General features: G+C 39.2%; 1 protein-coding gene across 3 annotated transcripts in view; it reads left to right on the top strand.

The window, feature by feature from the left end:
* The window catches only part of znf644b (zinc finger protein 644b), a 38,208-nt gene extending 23,597 nt beyond the window's left edge, over positions 1–14,611 (top strand). Inside the window, exons 3-8 of one of the 3 annotated variants that reach the window (XR_013502538.1) lie at positions 4,296–7,025; positions 8,377–8,952; positions 10,481–10,594; positions 11,036–11,132; positions 11,860–13,472; positions 13,529–14,611. Coding sequence is in view for 2 of the 3 variants with exons in the window: in XM_078259416.1 (XP_078115542.1) it covers positions 4,310–7,025; positions 8,377–8,952; positions 10,481–10,594; positions 11,036–11,132; positions 11,860–12,037 (3,681 nt within the window). In the remaining variant the exon portion in view is untranslated. Of the gene's footprint in view, positions 1–4,295; positions 7,026–8,376; positions 8,953–10,480; positions 10,595–11,035; positions 11,133–11,859 lie in introns of all 3 variants that reach the window. The other 2 variants (XM_078259416.1, XM_078259417.1) reach the window with 2 other exon arrangements.
* Positions 14,612–16,629: the final 2,018 nt, after the last annotated feature.

The raw sequence follows: 16,629 nt of genomic DNA, 5'->3' as shown, positions 1-16,629 counted from the left end.
ATATTAGCATTTTTGAATAGATACTTGGGACATTATCCCTGCAGTGGCATTTCTTTGTCATTAACACAAAGGTAAAGTAAAACTTTATTTCTATAGCACATTTCATATAAGTTAATATAACACAATGTGCTTCATACAAAAGTGACATAAATAAAACACTTCAGACAGAGTTATACAGAGTAAAATACACGCACACACACACACACACACACACACACACACTTAATAGATCAACATTTAACAGCGACAAACTCAGTTATTCATAAACTTTAGTAAAAAGAAAGGTTTTTATCCTTTTTTTTAAAAAGTGTTCAGTGTGGAGGCCTCTCTCAGTTCCACTGGCAGGGTGTTCCATATCTTTGGGGCATAGACACAAAAGCAGCCTCCCCTGCTCTGGAGTTACAGCGAGGGATGGTTAAAAGACCACTGCCTGTGGATCTGAGGGTTCTTGCTGGTTCATATATAATGAGCATGTCTCTAATATACTGAGGTGCAAGGCCATTGAGAGCTTTATATACTAGGAGCAGAATCTTAAAATCAATTCTAGCCTTTACTCTCGCTTTTGCTCTCTAGAGACAGAGAACTGAGATAGGCCACAATTTTCTGTCTCTGAGCCTTAGCACCAAAGATAAGTATTTTAGTTGTATCCTTGTTTAGTTGTAAGAAGTTCTCTGACATCCACATGTTGATATCACAGATACAATTTATTAGGGAGTGTATGGGATGCATTTCATCAGGAGTTAAGGATATGTATAGCTGTTAATCATCTGCATAGTTATGGTAATTTATGTTGTGTTTCTTTATAATGTGCAAGTGGGAGCATGTAGAGATTAAACAATAATGGTCCAAGAATTGAACCTTGGGGAACTCCACACATTATGGCCCTTTTGTCCGAGACAAAATCCCCAATGGACACAAAAAATTGCCTATCCAACAGGTAAGTTCTAAACCAGTTTAAGACTGGACCAGACAGGCCAACCCATGTTTCTAATCTGTGTAATAAAATCTGATGGTCAACGGTGTCAAAGGCGGCACTGAGGTCCAGAAGCACAAGGACAGATATCAGTAATAGGTGGACAGCTGGACAAAGCTGGAAATGAAGCATCGCAGCCACTGTCGAGTTATGGTCATTCTGACAAACAGAGGTTAACAAAGACACTACACGTTAGTTAGTTACCAGCTAGTGTGAAGCTCACATTAGTTAATGCTAATGTTGGTGCTAGTGATACTTCATTTCCAGCTTTGTCCAGCTGTCCACCTATTTTCCCTACTAATACTGTGGTGCATACATTCAAAGTCGTACGTGGAAGTGGGAGAAGTCATTGTTCCTGCTGAACTGCACAATCTGGCACAGTTTATTGCTCTTATAGTGTAATTGGTACCACGTGTTGTCCAAAACAGTTTTTTAAATGGAACTTTGTCACTGGCATCAATTTGTTTAGTAAAAATCACATGTATATGGTGGATAGAAAGCATTCAGTCATAGTTCTCGCAGTAACACAATTTCCTGAAGGCAACATGACTGAGGAGTCTTCTGCCTTCTTTGTAAGGCTGTCACTCATAATTCCACGCCCCTCTGAGTTGAAGCCACGTCCCCTACGCAAAATCAGGGCCAAAAGTCTGAAACTGAAAAAAACTGATCTCAAACTGAAAAACAGATCTGAAACTGAAAAAAAGATTTGAAGCCGTAAAAATTGGAAAATGAAAATTAATAATTTATTCACAATAATTCCAGAATTTAATCTAAATATTATTCAAACTGAAAGAAAACTTGTTAAAATTATTTTTAGGTTGAATACATGGTTTTATTTTTTAAAGTTTTAGACCAAAATTTTTAATTTCAAGCTTCAGTTTTTCAACTATATATATATATATATATATTTTTCAAATTAACAAAACATTTGACCCTGATTTCGCTCCATAACCCTCATTATGCTACCGTTTAAATGTGGTGCTATTTTGAGCATTGTTAGTGGTAGAAAATAGTGATTTACCCCATGCCCTGGAAGCTAGCGTTAGCGGCTAACCACCGGTTTTGCAGTAGCTTGTTAAAAACTAGAGACGCATTTCATTAGCATGAAAGCATGTCCCAGAGAACGTTCGAATAGGTACACACATGTTTTTAACCCCGAGGTTCATTTTATGCCGGAATTTAAAAAAGCTTTAAATATGAGTCGCAATTGCTGCTTGAACAAACTTATGGGAGTGTTTTTTGGGGGAAGTACAGTCTCTACTGTTTGCACTACAGGCGCTATTCTCGCGCAATCTCGTAAAACTGCAAGATCTCGTGTTCGTGTGATCTCATGAATCCTCGCAAGGTACAACCCGTTCTCACTCCGAACTCATAAATACAGATGCTTGGGCAGTGGCTGTCAGATACGATGAAAAAGCACCCTTCAGTGTGTGTGTCGAACGCACCGGGCAGAGCAGCAGCTACCCGGCACTTGAAGATGACATAGTATTAAGAGCGACAATGGTAGCAAGTATTATGAAAGCCTGAATTTCCGCATAGGGAGGGTGGTTGGGGTGGTGGATGGGTCAAACAACACAGGACTTTCACCCCGGAGACAGCGATTTGTGTCACGTTTCCTAAACCCAACTGTCCCGTTCTTCTTTTCCTAAATCCAACTCTCCTGTTCTTGTCCCGCGTGTCACGGAAAGATACCTTTTAATAGCCCGCCCACGATCTTTATGCGATGCGAGCGAGAATGTGTTGTAAGGTAACATGATTTGGGCAGACATAGGAGAGTGAAGCTGTAAATACAGAGCAGGAAGATACAGCATGTTAACCTTTAAAACCTGTAACACTTAAAATGATGGTTCTCAGGAACCTTAAAGCTTCCATTTTAAAATAATTTTAGTTTAACTGTCTAACAGTATACAATGATGATGACGCTCCTGCTTAATCTCATTTACCAAACTGAAAAAGAGGCGAGTGTCTTGGGGAAAATAGCAGACAGGGTTAGTAAAAGCTCATAGCAGATTGATCTGGGCATACAGCGTAACTGTATTAAAGCTCATAATCCCTGTAAATATCTCCAGGCAAGGCAAAGTCAGCCTTTTAACATTGACTAAATGAAGTAAATAGAAGCAAATAAATTCATAAAAATTGCATTTCTGTTGAACCCCTGTTTGTTATTTTGCATTGTTATATATATATATATATATATATATATATATATATATATATATATATATATATATATATATATATTATATACTATATATATATATATATATATATATATTAGAGACGCAAATTGTGTGAGTTGGCTGCTAATGAGGCTTACACATTTTGAACCAAGATATTTTGATGGCTTTGCCACCCTGCGGTTTGGGGGTAACGGTGAAGTTGGGTTTAAATGGAGAGCGTCTGTTCCTCCTTCGAACCTCTTACACCACAACAGATGGGGAGAATATGGAGCTCGGAAGGTTTTACCTCTGAGGTGGTAACAGTGAAGCCACTCATTAACACTGAATTTACCACTTCGTTAGCAACGCAGCTTCCTGTAGAGAGCAACCAGGCCTGGATGTCAAATCCACTGAGCATACACTTTAAACTAAACCAGCTTTGGACAGCATAGTGTCATCTGTTATAAGATGTAGCATACACATGTTTAATTGTATGCTGATTACAATTACAATTAATAACTCAAAACCATCAATTTAACAGGTTGAAATAAAATGATTTGTCTAAGCGCAAAAGCATATGTTTTCTTTGTGTGGGTCTGTGTTTGTGTTTTAGACAGATTGTGTGCCTGCCAATTTGTCAGGATTCAAGTAACAACAGTCTCATGCTGGGATCTGTGTTGGCACCATCACAGAGTGATAAGACGCAATATGATCTCATCGGAGGTGTACTTTGTTCCCATGGAAATTGGTCAATTTTAGCAGACGACTGAGAACTTTAGGGGGAGAAGCATGAAGGTTGTGTCCCAGAGGTACGCTCACATAATTAAGCATCCTCGCCAGGGTATTCAAGGCTAACCGCAGGGTTTGTTGTGAATAGAGGTGGCGAAAGAGGGTGTTGGATAATCATAATGCGGCACAGAATAATACCACTCATTTTATGGAGAGAAAAAAAGAAAAAAAATGAACTAGACTTTACCATAACAGTGTTGCATTTTGTAATTTTGTTTCATTATTTCTTTCTGCGAATTTTCTTTTGATGGTTGAATACTACACTGGAATGAAGGAAATATTAGGCTTTTAAGACATTGCATTTACTTGGCTTGCTTGAAATTATAAGAAATATAGGCTACTTAATAAATGTGTAATATTCCTTTGTATTTCAGAAAGTATTGCTACTATGTCTGATCTGAAGCCAAACGCACAAGAGGACAAAGACGTGGAGCCGGTGTCTGACAGCCCAGGTCGTACTCTGGAGCCATTACAGACTCACACATTCTCCCTGAAGAACAATGCTGCAGGTCTGTCCTCAGATGAACATGAAAACCCTTTAAATGGAACCCAGCCGAATCCATTTGTATACAGCAGTGTCCCTGCTGTTCCCCAAGCAGGCAATTTTTTGCCTTCAGGAGCACTTGTTAATGGACCTGGTTCACACCCCAGCTCAGAGGTACACTGTGTCCTGAACAAAGGCACTGTTTTATCCAACAATGTCCTGGATGCCGCATGGCAAGCGGAGAAGGACAAGAGCCCCGAGGTGTTACCACCACCTAGTGAGCTTCAATCAGACGCTTGGAAGAACACAGCGGGGCCCATCGTAAAAACACTGGCCACACAGCCAGGTGTCAACACGCCACTGTCTCACTCGGAGGAGAATGAGTCCAAACTGGCCTATTCCACACTGTCAGGTGCAGACAGTGCAGAGCAAATGCACATTAGCCAACCTCTGACAAAACAGACAATGAAAACAAGATCTCGACGGGACATAGAACGGTCAGAAAGCTCCTCGGATGATTATGATGATGCTGAAGTAATCAGATGGGATTCAGCAAGAGAGTGCTTCTTGCACAATGACAGAAGGCTAGAGACCAAAGTGATGCACCAAAGACACAGGAAGCACAACACACATGTAAAAACCATGTCAGGCTCTCTAGAAAAGGTTAACCACAGTTTAAATCACACATACAGACCTTTCTCTTACTGCAGTGGTAATCATGTTGAAAATGTTGACATTGTCAACAAAGATGATTCTTTGGGTACCCAATCGGATATTAGATATTCTGATGTGCCACTCAAAGATCTTTCTAGGAACACAGCCTCCGACTCTGAGGACCGTATTCATAGCAAAGCACAGGAAAGCTGTAATGAGGAAAATGACCCTGAAGAAGAAGACAATTGTAGTTCAAAAGTGGAACAGTTGAAGACAGAACAAGTTGAACAAGATCCACTCTTCTTTTCATGTACAATATGCAATGTTAATTTCAAGGAAAAAAGACATTTCCATAGACATATGATGTATCATTTAGGCAAGCATAATCAGGTGAACAGTGCAAATGTCTCACAGCCCTTTATATGCAGGGAGTGTGGGCGTCTGTTCTGTGATAGCAACTCCCTCATGAGGCACATCATTATTCACCAAGACAGAATGGAAAAACTTACGGAAGAAATCAAAGGTCTTAAAAACACTGAGTTGGAAGACAGGGGTTCCACAGTGCAGTGCCCTCAGTGTGTATTTGGTTGTAATTGCCCTAAAATCTCTGTCCAGCACGCCAAAACACATGATAATCTGAAGCACTACTACTTCTGTGAGGAGTGTAACTACATTACATTGACACAGCAGGCACTTGAAGCACACTTGCATGTTGCACACCTCAACACACACCAGCCTCAATACAGGAAAGTGACTCACACTAATGATGCAGAGGAAGAGGACCATGTTCAGTTTCAGCGTAAAATGGGTTTTTTCACAAGTAGAGACAAAGTAGTATTGGAAAGACATTCTGAGCTGGAGCATCTGCGATCACACTGTGGTGATTATAAAAAGGTTGCTGACCAGCCCAAAATTGTCATGTCTAAACCAAATCCGTTTAAGCCGACTCCTGGACGAACGGCTCACTTCCTACACTGGTCCTGTAAAAAAGGGGACATTTACATTCAAAAGTCCCAAAACAAAACTGTAAATTCTCCTCAGTTTAGGTGCCGTTTTGGCTACAGCAAAAACATGCTGTCACCGTCTTTGTGGAGGGTCGACAGGCATGGAAAATTACTCCTCCAACCAGTAGAAAGATTAGACGTGGCAACTGATATCACCTGTGTGGAAAAAGAGGGAAAAAACAATGACAGCAAGGCTTTTGGCAGCTCAAAGCAGGCAAACTGTCCTGCAACTGCTGATTCTTTATCAACCAGAAATATTAAATTAGATCATCAGTTCTGCCAGGGTAGCAAGAACGACCCAACGAGAGGGAGTTTACAAGTGCATGCAAACCAAAATTCTCGGTCAATTAGAAAAATGTCAAAGCCCTTGCATAACACTATTGACAATATAAATGGTAATATATCGCCATGGCTTTGCCAGAGGCTCAGGAAACAGTCTGCAGTTAAGGAGTTAGAGAAAGGCTGTGAGGGCAGCAATAACTTCAGTGCTGACACCAGTGAAGCTACAGGCAGCTTCTTGGAAAGCAAGAATGTAAGGAACCCGTATGCTCGGAGGTATTTCAGAAAAAGGCAGAGGTTTTCAGCCAAAGACCAAAGCCCTCATGTACTCGAAGATGAAGATGATGGAGATGAAGACTGCAGTGACATAGAGCAACTCATAATCAAGGAGGAGTATATCGAAACAACAGTGTGTGATGATTCCACAGAGCCGCCTTGTATGTCTACAGGTGACAGCTTTGATGTTTTCCCCACACCAGGGGTAGAACACAAGCCCTGTCCGTACTGCCCTGCCATGTTTGAGTCTGGAGTGGGTCTCTCCAATCATGTGCGAGGGCACCTTCACCGAGTTGGCTTAAGCTATAATGCTCGGCACATGGTTTCGCCAGAGCAAGTGGCATTGCGAGACCATCAGCCACGAATCCGCAGAAGAATCCCCTGTGGCACGAGGAGAATGAGAAAAAGTATGAGTATTAATTCAACTAATGTCATAATCAAATAAACACCAACAACATAACACAACACTGGTTTTAAGTGAAATGTCTTGATAACCCTTGTTTGGATTGCCATGACATTTGGTACATGACATTAACATTTCATCCAGCACCGTCATCTGGTCAAAATTAGAATTTTTCCATTGATTGGAGTGGTTAATGACCAAATACCTGCAAAACTAATGACATTCCCATCAGCCTCAGCTGTACTTTGTGTTTAGTGCTAACTGGCAAATGTTAGCAAATTAACACGTTAAACTAATATGGTGAACAAGGCAAACATTATACAGTACCTGCGTATCAATGCGTTAGTATTGTCATTGTGAGCATATTAGCATGCTGATGATGGCATTTAGCTCAAAGCAGCCTCACAGAGCCTCGAACATGGCTGTAGACTATTGGTCTTGTTATTAACTGTAATCACAATCTTCCCTAACCTTAACCATACCGTTGTCTTATACAGATATTATAAAAGGTGAGAATTTCAAAAATGTTAGCATTGGATGTAACCCCCCCCCCCAAAAAAAACCCCAAAACAACATTGTTATTGAATGCTATCCTTGGTTTTGCAGAATCTTCCAATATTGACGTTCTTGTCTGGCAATAGGGCTAAATTGTGCAGTAATGTTTTTCTTTTTTTTTGCATGGCTTCTGTAATTTCTTTACTAGTGCATGCTACTTAAACCTGCAATTCTTTGGCCACTTGTTGTAAACGCAATACTGACATTTACTTTTTAAGTTGATATGGCGAACTTGTTAGCAAATTTTTTACACATCCAGCGATTACTCTTGTAGCTCTGTTTTGGTCTCTACCAACTCCTTATGGAAATATCTGGCTCTTAAGCTGATGAATGCTCCACTAAGCTTATCAGCTAGTCTCTTGTGTGTCTCTGCCACTTCGTGCTTGAGCAGGTAGTGTGCCGTGGGTTCTTAGAGCTTTTTTGCTAAAAACAACAAACGGCTGAAACTGAAATCAACGCTATGAAAGCGGTGAAAGTAAGAGTTTTAAAGTTGTGGTCCTGACAGCTAAACAAAGACCTGAAACTCAACTATTAAGCTCTGTGAAGTCGAGGGCAGTTGCAGATTCAGGTGATAATTCTCTGTAGGGTCATCACAACCAGCAACCCCTTTCACATTGTTTTTACAATCCATTTGATTTTTTTATTATATAAATATTGATTATAGCCTCTTTAAATTTACTGCTGCAGTATGTGATACTGTTATATGAAGGCTTGTGCATTATAAAGCAATCTATCATGAATATTAGCTTTATTTTTTATTTCATTTTAATTTTTGTGACAAACGTTTTCTGATATTACAGCTGTTAATCCAGAAACCCATGGAGAGCACACATGTCCCCTGTGCTGGGGTTGGTTTGATACTAAGACTGGCCTCTCCAACCATGTGAGGGGACACCTGAAACGAATTGGTAAAAGTGTTACCAGCACCAGTAAGTCCCCGCTGTGCATCCTAAATGAACTGTTACAGGACAAAAAGGAACGTCAGAACATCCTTCAGGTCCTTAACAAGAGCCAGTTTCCTTCACCCTCCTTTGTCTCTCAGAAGTTCAGCAGCAATGGCCTGATCCTGATGCGCATGGGCATCCCAGTGAAAATCCAGCATGAGATGAGGAGTCCACATCCTTTATTGGACAGCTTTCTACCAAAACAGGAGGCAGAGGCCTTTTTGGAAAGGAAGAAGCTTCAGGAAGAAGCACAAAGAGGCACTAAGGCCTGCTCAAGCACTTTAGTTGAACTGCTCAAGATGAGACAGGAAAGTATGGATCTTACAGCGAGAAACAACCAGGAAGCCTGTGCAACCAGGAAGATCTGTGATTTGACCAAAGATTACATGGAGGAGACACAGATGACCAGTGTGGAACCAAACTGGGCTCATGGTATGGAGTCTCACACACTACGCTTGATAAGAATTTCATGTTTGAACAGTTTCTTAAATATGGGGGGTTTGAATGTTTTAGCCCAGTAATAGTACTGTACTGTACATATACAGTAACTTACATTACTTCCAAAGAATCTTAGGTAAGTTTCCAGTATTTGCAAGTACGTTTGTAGATTATCACAGGATGAGGTGGGTTAGTTGCAAATAAATCTAAAAATGTGGGAAATGGTCAGCATTTATGTGAAGTATACCTGATTTGTAGATATTTGGCAAAAGCACTCATAAGATATAAGAAGTATTTCAAAATATGCCCCCTCCCTTTATCTTGGAAGCACATTACTGCAAAGTTAGATCGTTCATGCGTTCTCCCCATACAAATTGAATCATCTTCTTTCAGTCCTCAGATTTTTATCTATATTTTATAAGACATTTTCAGCAACTCTTTACAGAAAGCTGTACGCTGCTGGTGGAGGCCCGTTTAACAATGTGAGAATAGTTCACAATCATTTTATTTGTGGAAAAACGCATACAGTAGATTGAATCTCGCCAAAGTGCTTTTGAAGTTAATATAAAAAAATCATGAGATCCTCTTGATGTTTAGTTGGAAGCCCATCATCCATGGTTCCACAATTTTGTTTAATGTCTGTCCAAATCAAACTTTCAGTCAGGTACTGACAAAGATAAAGATTTAAAGTCAAATTGCTCTTTGCCGAGTTCTATTTTAAACTGAATTGTATGGCGATTGCCATTATTATGGTGTTACAGTGACAACTGTAATGTCCTACCAGAGATGGCTTTCTTTGTGTGTCCTGTCCTGAAAAGGGATTTAGATGACAATTTGCAGTATACCATAAGGGTAAAAATGTGAATACATTTTTATGATTGAGTTGTACAGTAGTTTACGTTGTATTTTTGTATTGTTGGGAACTTGTTCTCAGCTTTTCTTAAAGCTAAAATTACTTGGAAAAAGTAAAATCAGATTATTTTTAATTGTGAAAGATCTTTTGGGATAACTACTTGACAAATATTCTGGTTAACAGGCAATGGTGCGCACTAACATTGCCAGTTTTCTGTCGTAAGACTAACACATTTCTGATTTTTTTGCAGTTTATGAATCCTCTGTGACTCTCATGGGGTGGTGTATGTGAAAATAGCCCGCCTAAAACACAAGATTGTGTTAAACTTAACCAGTAACACTCTTCAAACAGGAGAGTGCAAATCAGATGCTTAGAATCAAACGGAGTGGAAGAAAACTTTAATGCACACAGGGAGTAACAGTTTTGCTTGATAATAAAATTACTGCATGAGTATTAAATAATACAGTATCTACAGTATCTTCTGAGGATCTTAAACCATGATTTGAGACAAATATCAGCTAAACTGTATTAAGAACATCATCCAATCTAATTTCCATCAAACCTTAAGATAATAGGAAATAAAGTCATATCATTTCAACCTAAACATTTTGATAATTTTTCCTTATTCTCTTTGAGGTTCATTTTGTTTTCCAATGTTCTATCTTTCAGGGGAATGTGATTCGAGTAAGATTTGTATTCAGTGTAACAGCGCCTTCCCAAGGCTTCCTGGTCATCTTCGAGCCTATGCACACAGGAAGAGGATTGCCATTTTGGAAGGACCAGGTAGGTTTCTGACTATATGCTATAGCAAAATGTCAACACATGTCCTGTGCCATGCAAACAAAAAAGTGGTTTAAGCACAGTAATCTGTAATCACAGTAATCTGTAATCACAGTAATCTAAAAAAGTGTCTCAATCTGTGGAATTTATTTAAGGAGAATGAATGCTGCATTGTTAGACATAGCTGGAGGCACCTCTCCAGCTATGTCTAACAATGGGCAGCCCCCTCCCTCTGACATCTCTCCATTTAATGCATGTGCGTAGGTCCAGTTTGCATGTGCGTGTATTTTTGGCTATGTGTAATGTGTAAAAATAACAGTGAAAAAAACAGAATTTCCTCCCTGGGGATTAATACATGAAGTATGTCTTCTGCTTTATGCCTCTTGTCAGTGATAATTTAATGCATTCCCTCAGATTAAGCAGTGCGGTGTTTTGTCCTTTTAGGCTATGATTATAAGCAGAAGAAGCCAAGACCAAGGCCTGGGCTAAAAAAGAAGATTGTACCCTCCTTGAATGCAGAGATATACACGCTAACATGCAGGTACATAGAACTGCAGGTTACATATGTAACCATGGTTCTCTCAGTTGAGAGTGAGACACTCTCTACCCAGTTAGTTACATATTTCATATGTAGGCTCAGTTTATTTGATTAGGACAATGCACATTAATCAACATTTCTGTAAATGCGCCAGTGTCAGCCAGTCGGCTAATTTTCAACTGTAGTCCTAGTATGCATGTCTTTATGGTGGGAAGAAACCGGAGCACCTGGAGGAAACCCACGCAAACACGGGGAGAACATGCAAACCACACAGAGGCAGAAGTGCTAACCACTGAGACACTGTGTGTGTGTGTGTGTGTGTGTGTGTGTGTGTGTGTGTGTGTGTGTGTGTGTGTGTGTGTGTGAGGGCAGAAGGTGGACTATTGCTGCAATGCTGCTTTGTCACTTTTTGACACGCCTGCCCAAACCTGTGATATAGGGCCCACCCCTAGGTTCTGAGCTACTCTGTCTATGAACCCTATCTAAACTGCCGGCTTCCCCTCTCTTGATTTTCCTCCTCTGGTACAGCCTCCTGCCCTAACCTTAAAGAAGTCCCCCACCCACACACACACACACACACACACACACACACACACACACACACACACACACACACACACACACACACGTACACACACACACACACACACTGCTTACATTTCACACTGGAAGAAGGTGGATGTGCATTAACTCTAGAAACAGTGACTGGCTTCTCCTCCTATTTCTGCAGATTCTGTGACCTCGTCTTTCAGGGTCCCCTTTCCATCCAGGAGGATTGGATCAAGCACTTACAGAGGCACCTTCTGCACACCAGCGTGCCCCACTCAGGGACAGGGATGGTCGAAATTTTGGGTCTTCATCACAAAATACAAATGAGTATGTCTCCTGAGCACCCAGATCTTGAGTAGAGTTTTACCCATTGAGAACTTCCAATTGCTCGAATTTGCACTTTGTTCATATGTATGTACTGTATAATCAACACAATGTTTTAGATTAGTCCTGCAATTGTTTATTGAGATATATATAAGAGTTAATCCAGACTACCCAATAGTATATATTAACTACTCAATAGTATATATTAATTATACTGTATATATTAGCAAAACTTAATATGATATTTTAATGCTATGCTTTGCCTTATCAAGTTAGCTTATAAAAATTTATCGGATTCCTCTTTATTGCATCTTCATCTTATACTGCTGTATAAGTTAACAGTGGCAAAACCACAGTGGCAGTATGAAGCTGGTCTGGCAGTGCAGAACTGCCATTTTTAGAAAAACATTGTTCTATGTTTGTCATGAAAGTGCCTTGTTATAAAAGCATTTTGCTCTAATGAGAAAACAGCATGATATAATGACATATATATATATATATATATATCAATTTCTTGTAACTTTTTATGTCAAACAGAACATTTCTCATGATAAAAAGAATTTCTTAATATTCTCTTTTTATGAGAAACTTTTTGTCATAACAAGGAAAGTTAAAAGGAGCATTGCAAAATTCACAAGCTTGAGCATTTTAATTAAGTTCATGTCTTACTTTTTTTTAGAGATGAAATAAAAAACTTGTTAAGCAGTGTACACAGGGTCACAAGTCATTAGATTGTGGATGCTTTGTAGGATTTCACCTCTCTGTGCCTGCATCAGTGAGATCATCTCTCTTAATCAAAGTGACATTCAAGATGTTGCATTATGTAGGGACAGCTTGTTCTGTTCTTGTTCTTCTACCTAACCTTCAACCACCCGTGTAAGTTCTGAAATCTGGCTCTCATTATAGCTGTGATAACAACATCTTTTTATAATGAGAAAACTCTCTAGTTATAACAAGAAACCTTTCCAGTTATAACAACATATTGTTAGAATAATTTTTCTCATTGTGGCAGCTCTGTATCTCCGACGGGTTGGACCCAAAATGGGTTTTTCAGGTTCTCATGTGAGAAAGAATGTGTTGTAATTAGTGACATCATGCTGAAATTTCATATTGAACAGTCTAAAGGCCACTGACACTGTTCATAACCTGTTTTCCAAAACTTCTTTTTTCAGGGTCTATCACTATCACTGTCATACACAGCTTTAGTTTGTCCTCCTTTGACCCTCTTAGCATATGTACTGAATGAATATGAATGTATATGTTTATTAAAGCTTTAGTGTGTAAATTTTTGATATTAATGAACGTCCGTTACATTCAAGCCATCGCCAAATGAGTTGCTACAAAGGAAATTAAGACTATCAGCTCAACACAACTCTCTCTGTATTTCTTAGTATGGCTATGTTCAGAAGATTGTGTCGTCCGGCGACTTTGGCGCGCAGAAACTATAGTTATAGAAAATGATTGTATCATGTTGACGCGCCGACAGTGTTGTTGTCATTACTTAGAATTCCTCATGGGGGAGACAGAAACTACGCACTGTAGCTTTAACAACTACAATGTAAGAAACAAAGTTTTATCTAAATCCAAGAAATATTTAGCTCTAATGACCAAATTCATTGTATGTATTTATCTGTTTTTTTTTTTTTTAAGATTCAACTTTTTAAAATTGTAGACATGCGCTCCGTAACATACAAGTTGTGACATTATTCAACATTTCTATAAACAAAACTTTACTTCCCTACTCAGGCTTGATAGTTTTTAGACTTGGTATTGGTCCGATTCTAATACAGCTTTTTTTGGTAGGTGTCTGTATGGAAATCAGTGACATTAATAGTACTTGCATGATCTGAAACTGTCACTGTATGATATAAATAAGTGAATTATTCTTAATCAGCCAGATAAACTGAAATGTGTATTAGTGATGCTGTGTTAAGTTGTATTAACAATGGGATGTAGATATGGTAAAATAGACCATGGCATCTTGACACAAGATTTTTACCACATAAAGACGATATTGTTGCTGTCAGGCGAAAACCTTGTATTTCCAAATTCAATGCTTTTCAGGAAATGAAAAAAGATTTCATTGAGCTATTTTTCTCAGACAAAGTCAGACAAAATACAGATACAAGGTTTCTGCCCGACAGCGATGATATACACTATAATGTCGAGGGTAGCATCTGACTAGTTGGTAATTTTGCGGAGATTATTTTCACCAGTTTTGGTGGAGTGGACAAAAGGTTTGACTGAGTTAACTCTGGTTAAATGAGCAATGTGTCAGATTTAGAGCACAAAATACTTCATTTCTAAGAGAATGGTGAGCCAAATGTCTTTGGATGTTTAAGGTCAGGTGTAAAAATATTAGTGTATTAATAATTAAAGGATCTGATTTGTATTCATTAGTCTTATTTTTGGAATGTGAAAATGGAGAGCCAACCAGAAATATAGTAAAACAAAACACGGATTCCATGATAGGTTGGCCCACAGCTCTTCTACAATCTACAATTATCCAATTTATGACCCCAGTGTTTATCCGTTTTATGTTTAGGTCTGCTTTATCTGTATTAAAATAATGATTAATGTTTTCATGTCAATAAATGATCATTGTGCTACCTTCAGTCACTCATGGATGTAACAATACAGACTCAACCGTTTAGACACGGTAATGACTTCAGCTTTGCTGCTCCAAACTTCCAGTGACTATCTTAAAGGGGAATAACATCTGCTGAACAGGAAGTGATACAGTATATTTTATGATTTAGGCAGCATAAATTGCTGTGTTTTTGTTTGCCTTAAAGTGCTCATATTATGCTCATTTTCAGTTTCATAATTGTATTTAGAGGTTATATCAGAATATGTTTACGTGGTTTAATTTTCAAAAATCACCATATTTTTTGTTGTACTGCACATTGCTGCAGCTCCTCTTTTCACCCTGTGTGTTGAGCTCTCTGTTTTAGCTACAGAGTGAGGCATCTCACTTCTATTCCATCTTTGTTGGGAGTCGCACATGCGCAGTAGCTAGGTAAGGACTACTACCCAGTCAGAAGCAGAGTATGAGGGCGTGCCACGCTAGCAGCTAGGCGAGCATTATAATGTGTGTTACAAAGTGACACACGTTCGTCACGGAAGTAAAGGCTGGACTACAACAGAGCTGTTTGGAGCAGTTTGTGAACAGTGTTTTCTGTTGGAGATGGTAAGTGCCTTTGGGGGTGGACTTTGGGATTTTTCACTTTGTAAACCTACAGTATAACGTTAACAAAAAAGATGTATAACACAATAAAGGAAAGGGGAAAAGCCAAAAAGCATAGTATGAGCACTTTAATGAACCTTTCCTTTAACTTCATCATCAGCATGACAAAAAGAGAAAATGTGAATACCGGTGGCACTATTTGAGTAAGATGATGTGTGGGAGGTAAACTGCAGAAATGATATCTACAAAGATCTCTGCAAACTTAAAGAAACAGATGATGAACTGTTGAATTTTATGGAGGATAATTTAAGTTTGTCAAGTGTTTATCATGTAATCTAATACTTCCTGTGCTTACTCTACTTCCATGCCAACGGTTGTGCCGACGACTTTGGGTGAAGACTGGGTTTAAAATGCAGTGCATCATTTCAAGAGAGAGTTTGTAAAAAGAAATACAGTGTTCCAACTTTCATTACAGAGCTCAAATACAACTTTTGACTGCAGCCGGCCTTTCATGATGGACCATTCCCTGTCCACAACACACAGGCCTGTTTTATTTGTTGCAGTTCTTTTGGGTGAAATATTCAGATTTCCATGTGATGTTGCACCATTATTCCCAACAGGAAATCATTTATAGGCTATGTGCTATTTTAAACTCCAGTTTTTAGTGTTACAGGCTGAGTATTTGATGTATCCAGTGCTTGATAGCCACTCCTGGGTTTTCTACTTACCAGTGGCAAAGGGGGCTAACCCTCCAGTTTATCTTGGGCAGTATTTAAAGCAGCGATCAAAGCTGTACAAACCAATTGTCATCATGCTTCTCCGGAGGGAATTTTGAAGTACATTAATGCTCCTTCTTTGGGAAATAATTGTGCCACTCTGTGACTTCATTAGGTCTCCTGGCTGTTTCAAAAGATGTTCTCTCTGGAGGTTGAAAGCCACATCGCTGGCAGACAGCATCCCAAGGGGCCGAATGAATAAAAAAGGAGAGATTATAATGAGATTGAGTTAGCCATGACCAGAATTGGGCTTTTCATTATTCCACTGGCGGAAGAGTGAGAAAGAGAGAGAGAGAGAGAGAGAGAGTGACAAAGCTGACATAAAGAAATGTGTTGTTGCAGGACCCACACTCGCCATCTGCCATGGGGGTCCAATGGTAGGCAGCCAATGCATGCTTATCATTGCCATGGGTATCAAAGGGGCCTCCTCTCTGGAGATTGCTCCATTAAAACTGCAAATGCCAAACCCCTGTATGCACAACACAGAAAACCTGCATTTATTCAGAACTGTAACACTGGCTATTGATTTAACAAATTAAAATGGGAGGAAACAGTAGAAAACCTTGGAACTAATTTGTGTTTTTGGTATGGTTGCTTATTAGCTAATGAAGTATGATTTAGATTCTAAGTTATTTCATTTGAATAGTTAACAGTTTGTCTGGTT

The sequence above is a fragment of the Sander vitreus genome, chromosome 9 (genome assembly GCF_031162955.1).
Source record: "Sander vitreus isolate 19-12246 chromosome 9, sanVit1, whole genome shotgun sequence".
NCBI lineage: Eukaryota > Metazoa > Chordata > Actinopteri > Perciformes > Percidae > Sander > Sander vitreus.
This window is presented reverse-complemented; position numbering and strand designations above follow the sequence as displayed.